At 35.4% G+C, this 16,768-nt stretch overlaps 1 protein-coding gene across 6 annotated transcripts in view; it reads left to right on the top strand.

Moving 5' to 3' along the window:
* The window catches only part of MAP4K4 (mitogen-activated protein kinase kinase kinase kinase 4), a 159,408-nt gene extending 142,923 nt beyond the window's left edge, over window positions 1–16,485 (top strand). For all 6 annotated transcript variants that reach the window (XM_087726382.1, XM_087726379.1, XM_087726385.1 and 3 more), the window contains 9 exons: window positions 3,447–3,564; window positions 3,803–3,973; window positions 4,501–4,644; window positions 7,251–7,385; window positions 8,382–8,482; window positions 9,603–9,752; window positions 10,684–10,843; window positions 11,831–11,970; window positions 13,213–16,485. In XM_087726382.1, coding sequence (XP_087582508.1) covers window positions 3,447–3,564; window positions 3,803–3,973; window positions 4,501–4,644; window positions 7,251–7,385; window positions 8,382–8,482; window positions 9,603–9,752; window positions 10,684–10,843; window positions 11,831–11,970; window positions 13,213–13,296 — 1,203 coding nt within the window. In that variant the 3' untranslated portion in view covers window positions 13,297–16,485. The remainder of the gene's footprint in view (window positions 1–3,446; window positions 3,565–3,802; window positions 3,974–4,500; window positions 4,645–7,250; window positions 7,386–8,381; window positions 8,483–9,602; window positions 9,753–10,683; window positions 10,844–11,830; window positions 11,971–13,212) is intronic.
* The last annotated feature ends 283 nt before the right edge of the window (window positions 16,486–16,768 follow it).

The following is a 16,768-nucleotide window of genomic DNA, read 5'->3' as shown; positions in this document are numbered from 1 at the left end:
GCCAGTTCTGTTTAAATGTTCTATCAGCAAAGTAGATAAAAATGCAGTTTGTGCAGTTGTTGTGAGCAATATGCTAAGTCTGTAAACTGCTTAGAGAGGGCTGTAAAACACTGAAGCAGTATATAAGTCTTGTTGCTATTGCAGGTATTAATGATAAAAATCTTCCTAATTCTTTTTTCTAATAAAGTTTTTAAAAATAAGATTTTTATACACCATTTGATACAAATTAGTTGTAGAAAATGGTTTTATTCTACTAATGAAAGCTTCATTTATTACTGTGTTTCCCGAAAATAAGACAGGGTCTTATTTTCTTTTGCCCCACGAAATATGGCCTTGGGCTTATTATAGGGGGAGGGCTTATTATTTTCTGGGGCAGGTGAGAAACGAGGCGCGCCTTTCACCTTTCCAGCTCCGTTGCATTCCTCGCCATTGTGTTCAGGGAAGCTGCTAGTAAAAAAAACCCTTCTTGCGAGTTCAATCAAACTTCTTGAAGTCGCGAGATGGGGATTTTTTTTACCAGGGGCTTCCCTGGACACAATGGTAAGGAACGCGACGGACCTGGAAAGGTAAAAGGCGCTTCTTGCAGCCCAACACCACCCATCTCGCCCCAATGGTAAAGGCAGCCTGCCTGGTTCCCTTCCCCGCCGTCCCTTTAGCGAGGGGTGGGAGTTGGGGGGGAGAAGCGAGGCATGCCTCTTACCTTTCCAGGTCCGTTGCATTCCTCGCCCTTTCGTCCAGTGAATCCCCTTGTAAAAAAAACCTCATGAGTTCAACTCACAAGTATTGCTGGCCTGCCGCTGTTTTTGCGGCGGGCTCTTTTTGTGCGGGAGGTGGCAGCACTTTGCTTCACCTGCCGCTGTTTTTGTGGTGGGCTCTTTTTGCACAGGAGGGAAGGGTGGAGTGTGTGTGGAAGCACTTTGCTTCACCTGCCGCTGTTTTGGCGGCGAGCCCTCTTTTTGCCCTGCAAGCTGTACCAGTAGGTGGTACAGTGATAATGGCAGGAACCAGTTGCGCATGCGCTTAAATAGTTGGGGGAGAGCTTATTTTCAGGGGAGGGCTTATTATGGCGCATGCTCTGAAAGGCCCAATTGGGCTTATTAGCAGGGCATGTCTTATTTTCAGGGAAACATGGTAGCCTGAACTTGCTTATCATTCTATGTAAAAAGGAGCCTTCCATATGAAGAAATGTTACGAAAGTAATTGCACAGTCTGATCAGCAGCTAGCATTGTACACTAGACTCATTATTCTCCTAATGTTACATTGTACAGGTGAAACTCGAAAAATTAGAATATCAGGCAAAAGTTCATTTATTTTAGTAATGCAACTTAAAAGGTAAAACTAATATATGAGATAAGACTCATTACATGCAAAGCAAGATAGTTCAAGCCGTGATTTGTCATAATTGTGATAATTATGGCTTACAGCTCATGAAAACCCCAAATCCACCATCGCAGAAAATTAGAATATTACATGCAATCAATAAAACAAGGATTGTACATAGAACAATATCGGACCTCTGAAAAGTATAAGCATGCATATGTACTCAGTACTTGGTTTGGGCCCCTTTTGCAGCAATTACTGCCTCAATGTGGCGTGGTATGGAAGCTATCAGCCTGTGGCACTGCTGGGGTGTTATGGAAGACCAGGATGCTTCAATAGCGGCCTTCAGCTCTTCTGCATTGTTTGGTCTCATGTCTCTCATCTTTCTCTTGGCAACGCCCCATAGATCCTCTATGGGGTTCAGGTCAGGCGAGTTTGCTTGCCAATCAAGCACAGTAATCCCACAGTCATTGAACCAGGTTTTGGTGCTTTTGGCAGTATGAGCAGCTGGAAAATGAAGTCAGCATCCCCATAAAGCTCGTCTGTGGAAGGAAGCATGAAGTGCTCCAAAATCTCCTGGTAGACAGCTGTGTTGACCCTTGTCTTAATGAAGCACTGTGGTCCAAAGTCCTGTTGCTCAGTGGTCCAAAGTCCTCTTTTCTGATGAGAGCAACTTTTGCATGTCATTTGGAAACCAAGGACCCAGAGTATGGAGGAAGAATGGAGAGGCCAGTCAGGCACAGTAATCCCATGGTCATTGAACCACGTTTTAGTGCTTTTGGCAAAAGTTGCTCTCATCAGAAAAGAGGTTATACTTATGCTTATACTTTACAGAGGTCCGATATTGTTCTATGTACAATCCTTGTTTTATTGATTGCATGTAATATTCTAATTTTCTGAGATGGTGGACTTGGGGTTTTCATGAGCTGTATGCCATAATCATCACAATTATGACAAATCATGGCGTGAGCTATCTTGCTTAGCATGTAATGAGTCTTATCTCATATTAGTTTCACCTTTTAAGTTGCATTACTGAAATAAATGAACTTTTGCACGATATTCTAATTTTCTAATTTCTAATGTTTTGAGTTTCACCTGTATGTACTTTGTTTCTGGAGAAAATGTTTTATGAAAGCAAAATAATATACAAATGAAAAAAAACATTTTTTGTTAGAGGCCATAGTGAAAGATGTCCAATGATAGAAATTTACTTGGAAAGAAGACTGAACAGCAGAGTGGAAAAGGCAGGAAACAATTTAAATGTAAATTACTACTTTTTTCTAGATCAACTTTATAGGGCAATACTTAATTTTTCACTCCTGTCATTTCTATTTTAAGATGCACAGCCTGAGATTTAACTCACATATATGACAAGTTTTAAAAGCCATTTCTAACAGTTTCATTATTTCATTTTCCTTCTTTGTTTATGTTTTTCATGTTTAGTGGTATAACAAGATGCACCTGTGCCTTCATATCATCATTCACACCTCTCCCCTCCTAATAACTCCACTTGTTTAATACTGTCTTAATATTTTTCTGTGAAAATGATGGTGGAAGAACATGCTGCAGCTTTCTGGCAAGAAACCAATTTTCAAAATTTAAAAATAAAATAATCCTAAAAATCATTGCAAGCTAAAATTATAAAGCTGATAGCTTGATTTTTAATTGCTCATACTTTGTTGCATATGGAGAAGATATTTCCCAATTGGTGACTGACAGTATAAAAGATGCAGGGCAGAAATACAATGTAGGAAGTAATACAATGAAATAAAAAAGAACAATTTGCACAATAAAGAACAAGTTTTAGAAAACAGGGCCTCCTATTTCAACTGGAGGAGATTCTTCTAAGTTTTTAGTGTAAAGCTTAATACATTTAGAATACATTTTGTAAAGGCTGAAGCAAAGGCTGCTTGGTGGACAAAACCTATAATAGCAGTGATAAGCACTTTAAATTTTACTTATTTTAAAGAAATACTCAGGTTGCCTCTACATAGGTAGCATTTGGGGAAAGGGGATAAGAAAGCTTCTGAAAATAAGGCTGCATAGTTACAGCTAGATGAAATGTCTTTGTTGGTTAAGAACAAAGTTGTTTTATTAAGATGATTATTTGACATTTACATTGCAGACTCAGTCCGCTAGTAACACACTGCAGAAACACAAATCTTCATCCTCCTTCACACCTTTTATAGACCCCAGATTACTACAGATATCTCCATCTAGTGGAACAACTGTAACTTCTGTTGGTAAGTTAAACAAGTAGAAACAAATCAATAGTATAAAAATATTTTAAATATATATATACATTTATAATGGCCCTTTATTTTAATGTTTTCATTTATATTTTTGTAAAGGCAAACAGCAAGCACAATTATTTTGAAATCATTGAGATCTTTAACATAATGTGTTCGTGTAGGTGTAACATCTGCATATTAAGATTACTAAATATTTTTCTATTTTTCTCTCTTCTATTCCTCTCTGCAGTAGGATTTTCTAGTGAAGCAATGAGATCAGAAGCAATAAGACAGGATCCAACCAGAAAAGGATCAGTTGTTAATGTCAATCCTACAAATACACGGCCACAGAGTGACACCCCAGAGATCCGCAAATACAAGAAGAGATTCAATTCTGAAATCTTATGTGCTGCCTTATGGGGTATAGAATCTAATGTTGATTGCTACATCATTCCTATATTTGAAAGTTGTAGGCTTATTAATAAAATCAAGAATCTATTAAGAATATAGAAGTTGTGCTGGTTTTGTAACTGACTTATTAATTAGATCTGGATCTAATCCTACTTATGAACATGGAAATTAAGTGTCTTAATAATAAGTCTTGTTTGTCAAGTTTAGATATTGTATATGCCAAAGACAAATTCCTTGTGTTTCCAATCACAATTGGCCAATAAAGAATTCTATTCTATTTATAACTTTTAATGGCAGGCTTTGAGTCTAATAGTAATCAATAGAATTGTTCATAAATATTTCCTACTGAGAACTGAAAATTGAAGCTGAGTATGAACATTCCTGACACAGGGCTATGAAGTATTTCAAAGCCATTTCTGGAGCTTTAAAGGTTTTATACCATGATAACATTTGTTGGATATTTAAATATTCCACAATAGAAAATCCAAAATCCAAAATCCATTTAACTTGTGTTTGTCTTAATCTTGTTTATTCTAGGAGTTAATTTATTAGTGGGGACAGAAAGTGGCCTGATGTTATTAGATCGAAGTGGTCAAGGGAAAGTTTATCCACTAATAAACAGAAGGAGATTTCAGCAAATGGATGTACTTGAAGGTTTGAATGTGTTGGTGACAATATCAGGTAGACAAAAGTTCTTTTTTGATAACCTTAATCGCAGCATTACTAATGCACTGTGCCTGTATTTTATACTTACAAGTGCCTGCTTCCTGCATGAAGAACACATAATATTAGAAGCCAATGTTTTACTTCTTACATTATGTCTTGACTAAAACTATGTTGCTTTATGATTGTAAATCACAGCTTTAAAAATTGCTACTGGATTATAAAGTCCAACTCTGCCTTGTTAATGTGAGAACAAGTTTTCTGGCTTATATCTGTTTTGTGATATATCATATTCCAAACCTATGCCAAAACTCAAAGAAACATGGTAAAGGCAACTTTTGTTTATACTATCTGAATCATTGGTAACTTATTTGATTTATAATACTGGCATCATTTAAACTGAAATGATGTAATAAAATAAATGCCATCCAACCAGGATTGGTCTGATGAAAATCTGTAATATAAACTTGCATGCTACCTTTCATTCATACTATTCCTATGACCAGGAATAGTATGAATGACCAGTTGTACATTCTTTGACCAACCTAGTCTGCAGGGTTGTTATTGTGGGAGGAAAGTGGAGAAGGATGTGAGCTACTTTGAACTCCTGAAGGATAATCAGAATTTGGGTCTAATAAAATAGCTGCTACTTCTACATAGAAGCATTCTGTAACCTGATTTCTTCATATTAAAATTAGGAAGTTTTGTTAAAGAAGTTTTATTACGATGAAATGCTGGTTTAATTTAGTGAAACTTCAATTTGGGTTTCATTTATCAATTTTTAAGAATGGATTTATGAAATTGAAAATATTGAATAATCTAGCTCAAAAACATCTCAACCCCTCCCACCCACCTTCAATGAATAAATGCATTCTTGAAATCATAAATACAGTATATGAGTTTGCATAAATATATTGAAACTTGGAAATGTGGTTTGGGAATATGTTGCAGTATTTTAATTAAAGGTATACTTTCTAAAGTCTAGAAATATGGTAGGGGCAACTAAAATGATAACTGGATTTGAACAATTGTCTTATGAGGGGAATATAACCTTTGAACTGTTTAATTTAGAAAAAAATGAAAGAAAGGCTAGAGTTATCCATCTATTATACATGGGTAACATATATTATGTGGTTAGAGTAGTTATTCTTTTAATAGAAAAATCAGAACACCTAGGCAAACTAAATGTCAGGGATTTTAAAATTTAAAAAAAGAGTAGCATTCCTTCTCAAAATTCATGAAATCACCAACTTAGCTGACTGAAAAGTATCAGACAAATTGATTGAGGATGAAATTATTAGCTGCTAAGAATTTAACTCTGTTGGATTAGGTGAAGGGCGGATCAAATCACAGCTATAGAGTCCAACTAGATGCTCTTTCAAAATTTGCATTTAAGACATGGCGCTTTGATTCAAGCTCTATCTTGAATAAATTGACACAATATAATTAATAAGTCATTCAGATACAGAGAAGCAGCTTTGATGATTGCTAAATTCTGCACATTTTCAAGCAAAAATCAGGTAACTAGAGCTGTACATATAATTCAAGTGTAGTTCAACCATTTGGGATTGTATAGGCATTAATGTATTTGGCAAGTTTATTTTCACTCTTTCTTAATTATTTTTAGTCATGCCTGGTTGACATTTTCTATTGTTGATTCTTTTCCTGGTTTCAACCAGCTGAACAAGCTGGTTTTGTTTTTTGTTTTTTAGTTTTATTTGGTGTTGTTTTTTTGTTCCAAAGTGAATCACTTTGCATTTATGCACATTGAATTGCATTTTGTAATAATTTCGTAATAATGTTTGTTGTAATACAGTCAGTTCATTCGATTTGAACTAATTGTTTTGTAGCTACTTGCTAATTTATTTTTATTTTTACTACAGTGCATAATTTAGTATCAAATACAATTTAGGCACTTTCATATTTGTCACACTTTTTAAAAGTTTGCTTCAGTTCTTCATATTCTCTCCTGAATACATCATTTGCCTATAATTCAGTCAGAAATCTTCCCTGCCACTTAAGTGATGACAGTGGCGGCTATATAAGGTTTAGTGTGAGAACCACAGAACAGCTGTTATATAGAAAAGTCTTCTAGAAGTTACTATTCCATTTTTCTGTACAGCTTGACTAAGCTCCTTCTGATCATGTGATTGGATAAAAAGTACAGTGATCGATTTGTAGCTCTTTTGTGTTCTTAAGGTTTTTTTAAATAAGGAAAAATATTTCATATTTTTATCAGATACAACTATTCTATGAACTTTGTGATACCTCTGCTTATATTACTATATTACTCCATTACTCAAGTGAGAGTCATCTCTAGCAGATGATGGTTTCTTCGAAACAGATTACTGGTTCCTAGGGATAGGGGATATTTTCTTTAAAATACAATTTAGGAAGTTTGCCTTCATATATCTTGTATTTGGAGTAGGAGTACTATGGCTATTTAAGCATTTTTTTAAAAAAAAGTTAAAGTTCTGAATAAGAACCTCTATGGCAGATAAAATTACGTGGGATAGAGAATCATATACAGTTGCTTCCATAACGTTCTAGTAATTATTGAATTATTCTACATAGTGTAATAGTGCAAACCTTGCCCTGTTCTTAAGAAAATACTTTTTGCCTAGGTAAGAAAAATAAATTGAGAGTTTATTACCTCTCATGGTTAAGAAACAAGATCCTTCACAATGATCCTGAAGTAGAAAAAAAACAAGGATGGACAACTGTAGGTGATTTAGAAGGCTGTGTGCACTACAAAGTTGGTAGGTAATTCATTATCTTAATTTGAAAGCAATTCTAGTTATAAGTAACTTCCTAACAAAAGAAAAGTTTTGATTTTTATAAGTAAATGATATGGCATAAAAATACAGCCTGTATATTTCACATTTTCAAAATAAATGCTCTTAAGGATGACTTTATATACATATACATATACATTCATACATACATACATACACACACATATATACATACATACATACATATACACACATACATAACATACATATACATTCACATGCACACAAACACTTTAGTACAAACAACTGTGAATTGAGCATGAAGCTCATATTTTCCACTTCCTTGGCATCATCTCATTTCCTAAAATGTTCTAAGATCAAAGAATAGAGAGAAGTAATTTCCTGCCCTGTACATTGTTTTACCAATTCTGAACACGGCAGAGATTGTGTATCAGTACAATCATATATATTAGGAAGTATTAAGAAGATAGTCTGACCCTCTTATCCTGTTGGAAAATATATAAATGAAACACCAGGAAGTCATTGACTGCTGCTGACTTTATTGCAAAGAAGAGATGTCATATAATTTTGGGTGTGGTATTAGTTTTATCTTAAAGCTAAATCCGTAATAGTCATTTTCTGTGGACTGGCTTTCTTTCTTTATCTACCAACATTTCTAATCATTTCTTAGTATTTATAAGTACTGATAATAAGTTTTTCTCTCTCCCTCTCACATTTATATGGTAAAAAAACTGTTAAGTCATTGAATATTTTAAGAATATGTCTGAACTAGAATCTATATTTAACATTAATGTATCAATATTACATACATGTAATGTTAATTATTATGTACTTCAAAATAATTTTAGAGCAACCGTTCATATCTTTATGAATTAGACTATAAACTGATGTGTATATTTATATTTTCTACAATAAATATTGAAATGTGATGCCTTATCAGCTGTATAAAAATTTTACTTAAATAATTTTACAAAATGTTTTGGTCCTTTTTAATTTTAGTAAAATATGAAAGAATCAAATTCTTAGTAATTGCTTTGAAGAGTTCTGTGGAGGTCTATGCCTGGGCACCAAAACCATACCACAAATTTATGGCATTTAAGGTAAGAGTGCCTCTTTCCCTTTAAATATGTCATTGAAGAATTTCAGGGTGAACTTAACTGTCAACAATTTTTAACTTTGATATATGGTGCTTTAAATAGTGCCCATTATCCATAGGCAATAACAAATCTAAATTCACCCAGCAGTATTAGGGAATATTGCTACTCTAGAATTGAAATATAGCTTATATCTACCACACTCTTGTGGAACTCTTGAGTTAATGTGCTTTAGGTCTATGGATAATAAGTAAAAAACCTGATTCTTCAAGAGAGACATTAATCTTGTAAGGAAACCAGGAACATGACTTGACATCTTTTCTTGCTTTCTTCTTTTTTCTATGAGGATAATTGCTTTAGTAGAAACGTGGTCTGTGTATGAGGGATAATATACACATGTTTTACTGGTGTCCCTTAGTCATGAGACTTGTTGCCAATTCTCCAGTCAGAAATGTTGCAATTTTCCTCATTACTCTTATTTTCCTTTCAGTTTGTAAGTTTTTATTAAACACGGCTTTCCATGTACTACCAAGTTTTAGATTAATGGTCATGCAAGATGAACCAGCACTACATAGGAAAAATTATATAAGACTTTGTTCATTGATCTATTTAAGAATATTCAAGGTGGAGAAATGGAATATTATTAAGAAAGAGATGAGGAAATCAAAAGGAGTGTTATTATGAAAATTCACCCTTAAGTCTAGTCATTTTTTCAGAACTTCAAGACTGCATGCAAGTTACTAGTTTTTTCCCCCCTATGAAAAGGGACCTAAGGGTGAATTTTCATAATAACACTTTTAAAATATAATACCTCTCCTTTTACTTTTAATTTGTATTTTTCTTCTTCATTTATGTAAAAGTTCAATCAGTAGCTTTTATAAAGGAAATGAAGCAGTAGCGATCAAACTTTTGTAAAAGATTGTAAAACGCATAGGATTTATCTGATCTAAAAATATTATACACATGCATGGCTCATTCTTATGTTTCAAGTTTATTGCCATATACAAGTGAACAATAATGATGGAATCAATGAATACTGCTTAGTCCATTCCAGATGAAATATTTTCCATAATTGTTTTCGAAATAATCTCTTCAGTATATATGTATATATTTTATTACTTAACAGTCATTTGGAGACTTGGTACATAAGCCATTATTAGTGGATCTTACTGTAGAAGAAGGCCAGAGATTGAAGGTGATCTATGGCTCCTCTGCTGGTTTTCATGCAGTTGACGTGGACTCAGGATCAGTGTATGATATTTATCTTCCAACACATGTAAGTATGTAGCATTGTAACCATGTTAATTAACCCATATTTTTGATAATGGGCAAAACACATCATACTAAATACTAAAGGCTGAATGGATGGCATATAATTAATAATTTATATCCAAATATGTATATCTATAGATGAGCCAAAAGGTGCTTTTCCAAAAGACAACTGGACTTTCTTTTTTAATATTTCACTTCTAATCCGAGATGCTGCTCTAGTTCTGAAATGTTTTCAAAGAAAAAAAAATCAAGAAAGTCCAGTTACCTTTGGAAAAGCACCTTTGGGACAAATGTGAGTTGGATGATTGAGGATTTCCATAAATACTGGAGAAGATGAGATTTGTGCTTTGGAAAGCAATAAATAATAGAAGAACTGTGGGACACAAATCCATTATATCTGAGAATGTTTACGATTCCATGGATTATTTCTCAGTCTAGGACGGTGATGGCGAACCTGTGGCACTCGTGCCCAAAGTGGCATACGAAGCCATGTCGCTTAGCACATGTAGTCTTGCCTGTTTGTCTTCCGGGTGCACACAACTATCAGCTGTCCTTTGCGTGCACGGCAGTGCCAAAAACTAGCATGCACATGAGTGCTGGCCAGCTAATTGTCAGGTGCGCATATGTGCCAGAACCCAGAAGTTTGCCTTTTCTGGAGCACGGTTCTATCACACGCACAGCAGTGCCAAAAACCAGCCTGTGCATGCGCGCCGGCCAGCTGATTGTCAGGCACACATATGCACTAGAACATGAAAGTTTGGCTTTTTTGGAGTGTGGCCCTGGCAAGCGTGCAGGCGACATTTCCACACGACCTTTTCAGCACTTGGTGCCAAAAAAGTTCGCCATCACTGGCCTAGGAAATGTATGGTTCAATTCAGAGAAAATGAGGAATGCCTTGTTGCCGAATGGGAGTTGAAAAATACATGTATTTGCAGATTCAGTGTAGTATCCAGCCCCATGCGATCATTATTCTTCCTAACACTGATGGAATGGAACTGCTTGTTTGCTATGAGGATGAAGGAGTATATGTCAACACATATGGAAGGATCACCAAAGATGTGGTTCTGCAGTGGGGGGAAATGCCTACATCTGTGGGTATGTATCCCAAGCTTTTACAAAACACTTTCAGAAAATGGTAGATAAATGGTTCTTTATCTGAAATTCAGTCTCTTTGGCTATTGAACAATCTAAGATATCATGACAGATTGGTAAACCTTATATTCTCTATTCCTATTGCTAAGTCAGAGGACATAATAATAACTATATTGCTGCTATACCTATACATTATTCACCTATGCTTAAGTTTAAATGCTTTGGATGAAAAAAAAATAGATCATGGGGCATAATTGCATCTATAAGGTGTTCAGAGGTACTATGGAAAAGCAAAATATCCATACCCGATGGATATTTTTATATGGCAACAAGTTCAAAAAGAATACATTTCAAGCTTCTTGGACCCAGTTAGATTTTTCTAAAATAATCTGATGTTATGTATTTTTGTCTTGGTAATATTATTAAAGAATCAATTATTTGTAGGCTATCATTGTTTATATATTGGGAGGTAAACAGTATTGAAGAAAGAGTATTTGTTATGAAGGTATATGCTTACAATTACTGGTATATGTTCTTTTACTTTTAACAATTGAAGAGATGTGTGTGTGCATTTATTCATGTATTTGCTGCCTTTATAATTTTTACAAATTGCAAGGTAGCAAACATATCCAACACACCTTCCTCCTTCTATTTTCCCCATGACAGCAACAGTGTGAGGTATGTTAGGCTGAGACTGATTGGCCCAAATCACCCAGTTTTCCTGACTAAAGCAGGACTTGAACTGTCTCCTGTTTTCTAACCTGGTGCCTTAAGCACTACATTAATCTTGTTTTAGTAGAGAGAAGATGGTAATTAATTAAAAGTTTATCTAAACTCAAAGTATTCTCTTTCAGTTTTTTAAATATTTATGTCATTGAGATTAAATGAAATTTTTGTTTTGTATGAAAAATTAACAGGATGTAGAATGCCCAAGATGGGGATTATTGTTTATTATTATATTTAGTAGTGGCTTTTTTCTTTATCTTAAAGCCTACATTCGATCTAATCAGATTATGGGCTGGGGAGAAAAGGCTATTGAAATACGGTCAGTGGAAACAGGACATTTGGATGGTGTATTTATGCACAAAAGAGCACAAAGACTCAAATTTCTATGTGAACGTAATGACAAGGTAAGATATATATGGATATATTTTCTACTTCTAATACTCAGTTTAGCAGTTTTATAATTACTGTGGAGAAGAATGAATGATGACATTCCTCTGACATTTGAGTGTGGGCAAAAGGATTAGAGGGCCACTGCTATTGATGCACACTGAACTTTTGATTCCTGGAATAACAGCAGAGCTTTAATTAACATCAAAGAGCATGTAAAATGTCTTTCCCCATGGTTTTTCTGCCGCACACTAATATTTCACAGAGGATTGAGTGTCACCATTAATGAACAATGATTTTTTTCATCCTGCTCCCTTCCAGATAGGTCAGGATTGAAATTACCATAATTTTTGTATCGGTACATTACGGGGACGCGGTGGTTCGGTGGCTAAGATGCTGAGCTTGTCGATCAGAAAGGTTGGCAGTTTGGTGATTCGAATTCCTAATCCCGCGTAATGGAGTGAGCTCCCGTTACTTGTCCCAGCTTCTGCCAACCTACCAGTTGGAAAGCATGTAAAAATGCAAGTAGAAAAATGGGAACCACCTTTGGTGGGAAGGAAACAGTATTCTGTGCACCTTCGGCATTTAGCCATGCCGGCCACATGATCATGGAGATGTTTTTGGACGGTTCCACCACAAAACCGCGAAGCCCTTATCCGCGCCGACATAAGTGTGGAGGGCAAATCCGCGCCGTTCGAAGCGCTAAGGAAAAACGCGACCCTACCGGGATGACATAATCACAGAGGGCAAATCCGCACCTTCCGAAGCACTCAGCACCCTAAACCTAACCCTAAACCTAACCCTAGAGCAAACCCCTAAACCTAATCCTAACCCTTACCTTAATTTAAATCGGCTTTCTGCCGCCGCGCTGTTTTAAAGCGCCCTTCTGTTGTTGCGGTGGTGATGATGCACGGTGATGACGTCGCGGCTTTAGCGACGCGGTTTTATCACCGCTATTTTGATGAGCGCGGTTTTGTCGTGCCACGTTTTTGGACAGCGCTGGCTCTTCAGGGGTGGTGCTCATTTCTTTGAAACAGAGATGAGCACCATCCCCTAGAGTCGGGAATGACTAGCAAGCATGTATTAGGGGAACCTTTACCATTACCTTACATCACATGAGGCATTATGACAGGAGTAAAAAAAGCTGTAAATGAATTCAGCCTTGTGATGTTTGTTTTGATGATGATTTTTTATGTTGGTTTCCCACCTTTGCTCCATGGTCTGATAAGTTTGTTTTCTCTTTATCTCTTGTTTCACAGGTTTTCTTTGCCTCTGTACGGTCTGGAGGAAGCAGTCAAGTTTATTTCATGACTTTAGGCAGGACTTCACTTCTCAGCTGGTAGAAGCTCTCTAGTTTGGCAAGGAATTGCTGTCCTTTGGAGTCTTCATAACTTGGAATCATTTGCAACTGGAGTACAGACCTGCCGTGATGCATTCCAGACATGCTATTGGCGTGTGCCAGCATCACTGGTGTTGGGTTCTTTTCATTTTTAAACTGAGGCTGCAGGGTGCAGCTGGTGCTTTTGGCCATCAGGTGCTATCTGATTTGGGATCCCACTAGAGAAAGAATCAGGTCTCTCCTTTTCCTCCTTTCCCGCTCCAGATCTCCTAATGAATAAAGGAAGAGAGACTAACCAGGAAAATGTTTTTGGAAGGAGGCAGGCAGGAGAAGATGCAGGAGGGTGACATAGGTGGACTCTGTGTCACTGAAGCAGGGGGCAAATTTAATATAGTAATATTAACAATGTAATTTAATTGACATTTCTTTTTTCTTTTCTTTCTTTTTTCTTTTCTTTTGTAATGTGACTATGTGGAAAAAGAGAAAGATGCAGGTTTTAAAAGTTAATATTTATAAAAATGTGAAAGGCATAGTGGTTGAGGGAAGGTGGGGTGGTTTTCTTTTTAAGTTTTGGCCTGGCCAAGAGTTCAGTCCTTCTTCTCCTGTGTACCAAGTTTTGCCTAAAAATCACAGTGAGTGGGTTTTTTTAAAGAAAAAAATAACAGCATAGTTCACTTTTCTACAATGACTCTTCATTAGGCCAGAACTTGGTAATTTCAGTGTTAGCACTGCCTCAGTTAAAGGTTTAATTTTTGTTTAAACCTAAAATGTGCAACAGCTTTTACTACCAGCCTATGGGGAAAGAAAATTCCAAACATGTTTATTTTTGTGCCTACCTCATTGTTTCTAATGCATACAATAAAAGAGGTGGTTTAGGTTTATAATTTTTTTAGATGAACCAGTACTAATATCCACTTAATTGTGATACCAAAACTATCAGATTACAGTTTTGACTGTTACTTACATACTAGGTTTTAGGAGAGCAGACCAGCAGCCACTCGTAATGATTAAATTAGATTTAAGAACTGGAATTCAGTGACTTAAGTAATTGGGTTTTCTTTAATTTTGAAAGAAGTCTTTTAATTTTATTTTTAACAGTTTCATTACCAATGGAACTTAAAGAAGTTCAGCCTAAAATCCAGAAAGTTTTACCTTTAATACGAGAAATTTAGTAAAACACAAGTAACAAAAACTAGGCAAATTCAATACTTTTGTAAGAAATTTGGAATGTTTTCCTGTTCTAAAAATGCAGTGCTCTAAAACTATAAGAATGTAGTTATTTCTTCTTATTCAGTTTTTTTAAAGCAGCATATACTTGTGTTTCAGTGTAAAATCTAAATTCTTGGATCTTTTTCTTTCCCCTGTCCCATGTTTTTAAAGGGGAAAAGCTCCACAAAATTTTGTTTTAGCCAGAGGATTTTTGGCCTTTATAATAAATCTGTCAAGACTAATACTTTGAAAGGCTACATGTGTTTATTACTTGAGAAGACTTGAGTGTGTAATTATCTGTTGGTGATGTAATAATGCACAGTGTCATGATACAATAATTATGATTTTTGAACTTTTGAAAAGGATATTTGGGGTAATTTAGTTGACAGTTGCCTTAAGTTCACTGTTTTAATCAGTGAATTGGATTCCAGTGTTTCATGGCATGAAAATTAGGGACTTATGTGTGATTCTTCAGTTAAGAGGCTTTGACAGATCAAGTAACATAGACCAGATACAATAATACAATAATAATACAATAGCAGAGTTGGAAGGGACCTTGGAGGTCTTCTAGTCCAACCCCTGCCTAGGCAGGAAACCCTATACCGTTCCAGACAAATGGCTATCCAACATCTTCTTAAAGACTTCCAGTGTTGGGGCATTGACAACTTCTGAAGGCAAGCTGTTCCACTGATTAATTGTTCTAACTAATTAATTATTCTAAATGACTTGCTTTGTGTCAAACAGCACCAATTGAAGGAGCCTAGATCTGAGTTAGTAGTACTTAGGTCATCAGTAAAAGTGCTGTTTCTTTTCCTTAACTAACTATCTCTTTATTAAGCAATTTCTTTGAAGGGAAGGCTTTCTTCTTCCCCCAAAAGTAATGTTGTATACAACAAATAAGAACAAATTTCTGGTTTGATTTAAAACAAAAATCATGTCTTCTTTATTGTTTGGGATTTGGATAGCACTGAATGTCAGACCCAAGATTACAGGTGACTTTCACTTCCCTTCATTCCTCTTAGCAAACAGTCAAAAAATCAATGCTAGATTAAATAGTGGAAAATGAACGGGATGCAGGAGATTGGTGTTGCCACCAGCAATAGGATCCTCTCTGGCACTGGAACTGTAGCATAAGATAATAAAGCCTATGGGCCAGAGGCTCTGAGGAAAAGTTTAGAATCACATTATGTGATTAAAACTCATTTAATTTTTGCCCTTTCCTCTCATGCCACCATGTTTGTATGCATGGGTGTGTACACCCTCCCCCCAATGCATACTCATACATATATATATATGCAGATATATGTATGTAAATATTTAAAAAGAGACTACTGTTCACAAATGGAAGAATGTTGTAATTTTGAAGAATTCTGCCAGATTAATATACTGGTGAAGCTCTGTCCATCAGAATGAAAAGAAGATGGAAAAACAAATCCATGGTGGCTAATTTTACAAGTCAAATCAGTGTTATGAAACCACTACATACGAAATGTTGAAATCCATTTTAAAGCAGTGCTGTTGGTAAGCATTAAGAGTACTCTTAGTTTAGTTTAAGCTTTAAGTAATAATTTCTGTATCCTATGTCAAAGTAATTCTAACTGTATGAATGCAGTGACTTTATTTTTTATCGTATGCACATGTTATGTTGGAGAAAATGTTTACAAAAATGGTTTTGTTACACTAATGTGCATCACATATTTATGGTTTATTTCAAAGTGATTTTGTGGGGTTTAGGTTTTCATAGTGATAGCAGTACACATTTTTGTGTTTTTTTTAATAACCCCAGGAATTGCCACCTATGAAGATGCTTAAACAATAATACAAATGACAAAATTGCAGTAAAATTACTAATTGTAGAACTGCAAAATAGACTGGTGACAAGGAAACACCTAGCCTTTTTGCAGTGATGTCTAATTTTTTTGTGTATTATAAATTACTGTTTCCCACCCATTTTTTTCCTTAAATAAAGTAAAAATGGCACCTATGTGTATGTGGAAAGTATTTTGAGTAACTTTTTTTTCTCAAGAGAAAGCTTTTTGAGTGAAATTATGTAGGATTCTTTAAATGGTACACTTTGTGAAATATATATATTTTGAAGGAAAAGCTAACACAAAAAAGTGATTCTGTAAATGGTATGTGGGAATGACTTTGAAAAATGAGGAAGAGCCACAAATAGCTGTGGGACCAGTGGCATCTTAGCCAGTAAACAAATGAACAAATGTGTGTGGTTGTATTGACAAACATCTCAAGTGGAAACTTATGTAATT

Source organism: Thamnophis sirtalis, unplaced genomic scaffold (assembly GCF_051295495.1).
Source record: "Thamnophis sirtalis isolate CommonGarterSnake01/CBP01778 unplaced genomic scaffold, rThaSir2_p1.2 scaffold_12, whole genome shotgun sequence".
NCBI classification, from domain to species: Eukaryota; Metazoa; Chordata; class Lepidosauria; order Squamata; family Natricidae; genus Thamnophis; species Thamnophis sirtalis.
This window is presented reverse-complemented; position numbering and strand designations above follow the sequence as displayed.